General features: G+C 43.8%; 1 protein-coding gene across 1 annotated transcript; it reads left to right on the top strand.

Moving 5' to 3' along the window:
• Nucleotides 1–1496: 1496 nt before the first annotated feature.
• On the top strand, nucleotides 1497–2219 carry LOC130736658 (uncharacterized). The gene has a single exon (XM_057588461.1). It carries the CDS (start codon nucleotides 1497–1499, stop codon nucleotides 2217–2219), a length of 723 nt encoding a protein of 240 aa, XP_057444444.1.
• The last annotated feature ends 941 nt before the right edge of the window (nucleotides 2220–3160 follow it).

The raw sequence follows: 3160 nt of genomic DNA, 5'->3' as shown, positions 1-3160 counted from the left end.
GGGTGAGTCAGGATAAACTCACCAAGAGCCGGGTCAAGAGTGAAACCATTGACGCCAGTTCCAAGGCTTAACACAAGCTGCAAAATAAATTGATCCCAAATTGTAATTTTAGAATGAAGACAGGAAACTCATGATTTCTCAATCCCAAGATATACCAAAACGGAAAGAAAAAAAAATGTTCTTTCATCCACCCGTCCCCATAAAAGAAAATAAATTTAAAAATATAAGCTAATCTTGCCTTTCTAGGTGGAATGAACTGTTTCTAGGAAGCGAGCTAATCATATAAGTAATGGTATGTACCTTGTGGTTTTGCATCTGGAGGGTGTCATTTCTTTAGTACATTTCAGTTTCTATCATGAACCTAAACAGAAAAACAACATAAGAAGAATGTTAGAGTAAAAGAAAAAATGAAAGATTTGGTTCACAAAGGTCATGTTTGATTTGAAAATGGATAAGTAAAGACTCCCGCATAGCATCTCATAGTACAAATGAAAACACTCATCATTCATCACTGAAGTCGGAAACATGCGGCAACTCTACGACAGAAATTGACACCGAGAATAGAAAAAAACATCTTTCACGTCTCTGCAGAAAACCCATTCAGGCTAATGGAGCTTAGTTTGTGAAGCGGCATTCAATGGCAGTAAAAACGAAAGAGAAGCACACAGTAGCATACTCATCACGCTTTAAGTCAAAACAAAGCAGCAGAATAAGTATAGAAAGTGTGGGGAGATCAGCAACGAAGCTGTAGTATTAATAGAACGCTGGCATCATTTGCCCATTTACCCCTAAACGTACGAATAGAAGGGAAAAGGCATAGATTCACATGTCTGTAAAGCAACACAGAGTAATAGGGTACATAGCATAGAGTGTAGATCGAGAAGCTGTAAAGGACATCATACAGTTGTAATTCGCGAGTTGAATGTACGTCAAGCGTCTGGCATAGGGATAGAATAGGAGGAAAAAGGCAAGGAAGAGGAGGAATTCGCGAGTTCTATGGCATGCTCCAGAAACAACGACAAGTACATCATAGGTTTTTTATGGGCAGATGGTTTAGACAATAGCTTTGTATGTAGGAGCAGAGGTAGCTATTAGGGGAGAAGGATCTCAGAGGATGATGAAGTAGGTGTCACGCAAGGGTTTAGGCTATGATCTCAGCAAGGCCCAGCCCAATAGTTATCCCGTGCAAAAAAAAAGTTGGCCATGAACAGTAAATTTAAATCCTTCAATGATAGAAGATTTGACCAAAAAAAAAAAGGCTTCATCTATCATTCCTCCTCATAACTAAGCAATGGTTTAAAGAGTTAATTTCTCTCCGTTCAAGCGGTGCTTCTTCACAACCATGTGTGACTAGCTGATTGTTCTCAACCACCCTGTCTATACATCCTAATCCATCTAGATACTACTAAAAGTCCTTACCTTTTTCTCCTCCTCGTTCTCTCCGTCCCTCTAGTTCTTCAATCTTTGTACACTTTTCCCCGAAAAGTGAGGCTACCATGGAATCCATGGATACCTCTCAAGATAACCTTGTCCGTAGGAGGAATAAGCAGTTTGAGATGGATCTTGAAGGAGCTACTCTCGAGCTAGAAGTTGATGAGGTGGGTGGACTCCAACTTGCCCAAAGAACCTTGGTGGGCAAAGTCCTAGCTGAAAAACCTTTGAACAAGATTGCTATCAAAGATGTCCTCACCAAAGCTTGGGCCACAGAGGATGAAGTTAAAATCTCTGACATGGGACTGAATATCTTCATGTTCAACTTCAAGGACAAAGAAGGAGCCAAGAAAATCTATGAAGGAGGTCCGTGGAATGTTATGGGTAACCTTTTGAGCTTGCAAAATTGGATCCCTGAGGAATCAATCTTTGAACTAGACTTCTCTCAAGTACTCTGTTGGATTCAGCTACATGGGCTGCCCCTGGAATCCTTCACCACTGCTAATGCTGCTAAAATTGCCCAACATATTGGGGAAGTCAGGGAAGTGGAAAATCCCATTGTCGAGGGACAAATGCTCAGGTCCTTAATGAGAGTGCAAGTTCACCTCAACACTAGGAAACCTTTGGCCACAGGGTTTTGGGTCCCAAGGAAGGACCTCCCTAGGACCTGGGTCTTCATCAAATATGAAAAGATGCAGGGCTTCTGCTTCAACTGCAGAGAAACTGTTCGAGGCCGAGAGCGATGGCTACCCTTGACCCAAGTAAACCACGGTATAGTATCTCCTTAGTGGTTCCCCAGGCCAAGTCCTTGGCAGCCATAGCATCAAAAAGCACAACTAGAAAGGGGAGGAACCCTAACAGGGAGGAAGATGATGACATGGCTTCTTTCCACAGGGTTGGAGGAAACCGGGTTGGAATTCGCAGCGGGGGAGCGGATCAGAGCAGTGGTTTTCAGAGTATGGGGCCCAAGGACACTGTAGCAGATAACCTAGGGTCCAGCCATAGAGTGGCGCCTATGGCCCAGGAGGAAGCTTCTCTTGTCCTTCTACAAGCCAAGTCTACTCTGCAACAGCAGGGCCAGCCTCCTATGCCCCAAATCAATCAATCAACAGCTCCTCGGGCAACAGGTATGGAAGCAGAAAGTGAAGATCCGCACAACTGTCAAGAATTGATCACACAAGTGGAGTGCCATAGGCAAACCCATGGTAACCAAAGACAACTAGCAGTCAAGGAAAAGTTTAGCTCGTTGGCTACGAGAGAGGACCCCACCACTCAGTTAAAGTATAGAACTGATGGCCCACAATGGACCCAGCTCCATCCCTTTATGAATAAAAACTGGCTTCAAGGCCTAAACAAAAAAGAAGGAAGTGTTACAAAAATTGACCTGAAGACTCATACAGTCCAACCGGGATTGGGCCCAGATGACCCAGAAGAAGTTGGGTTCCTAAGGGAAGACATTGGGCTGCAGAAACCGGTGTTCATTACAGACTTCCCAAGCCCCATCAAAAGAGGAACAAGCTCATTTTCAGTGAACTTAACACAAGGGAAAATTGACGAGTGCAGGAGGAAATTGAAAGCTCAGGATTCCTTAGTACACCGAAGACAGAGAACCAAAGAGGATCTTGAGTTCCCCTACCACAAAACTCTCTCCAAGGTCAGCCATGAATTACAAGCAAGGGACGCGGCCTCAGTGTGGATTCCACGGACTGACAAAGCGAAAAGCAACAAG

The sequence above is a fragment of the Lotus japonicus genome, chromosome 2, assembly GCF_012489685.1.
Source record: "Lotus japonicus ecotype B-129 chromosome 2, LjGifu_v1.2".
NCBI lineage: Eukaryota > Viridiplantae > Streptophyta > Magnoliopsida > Fabales > Fabaceae > Lotus > Lotus japonicus.
Note: the sequence above shows the minus strand (reverse complement) of the source record. Positions and strands in the feature narration are given on the sequence as shown.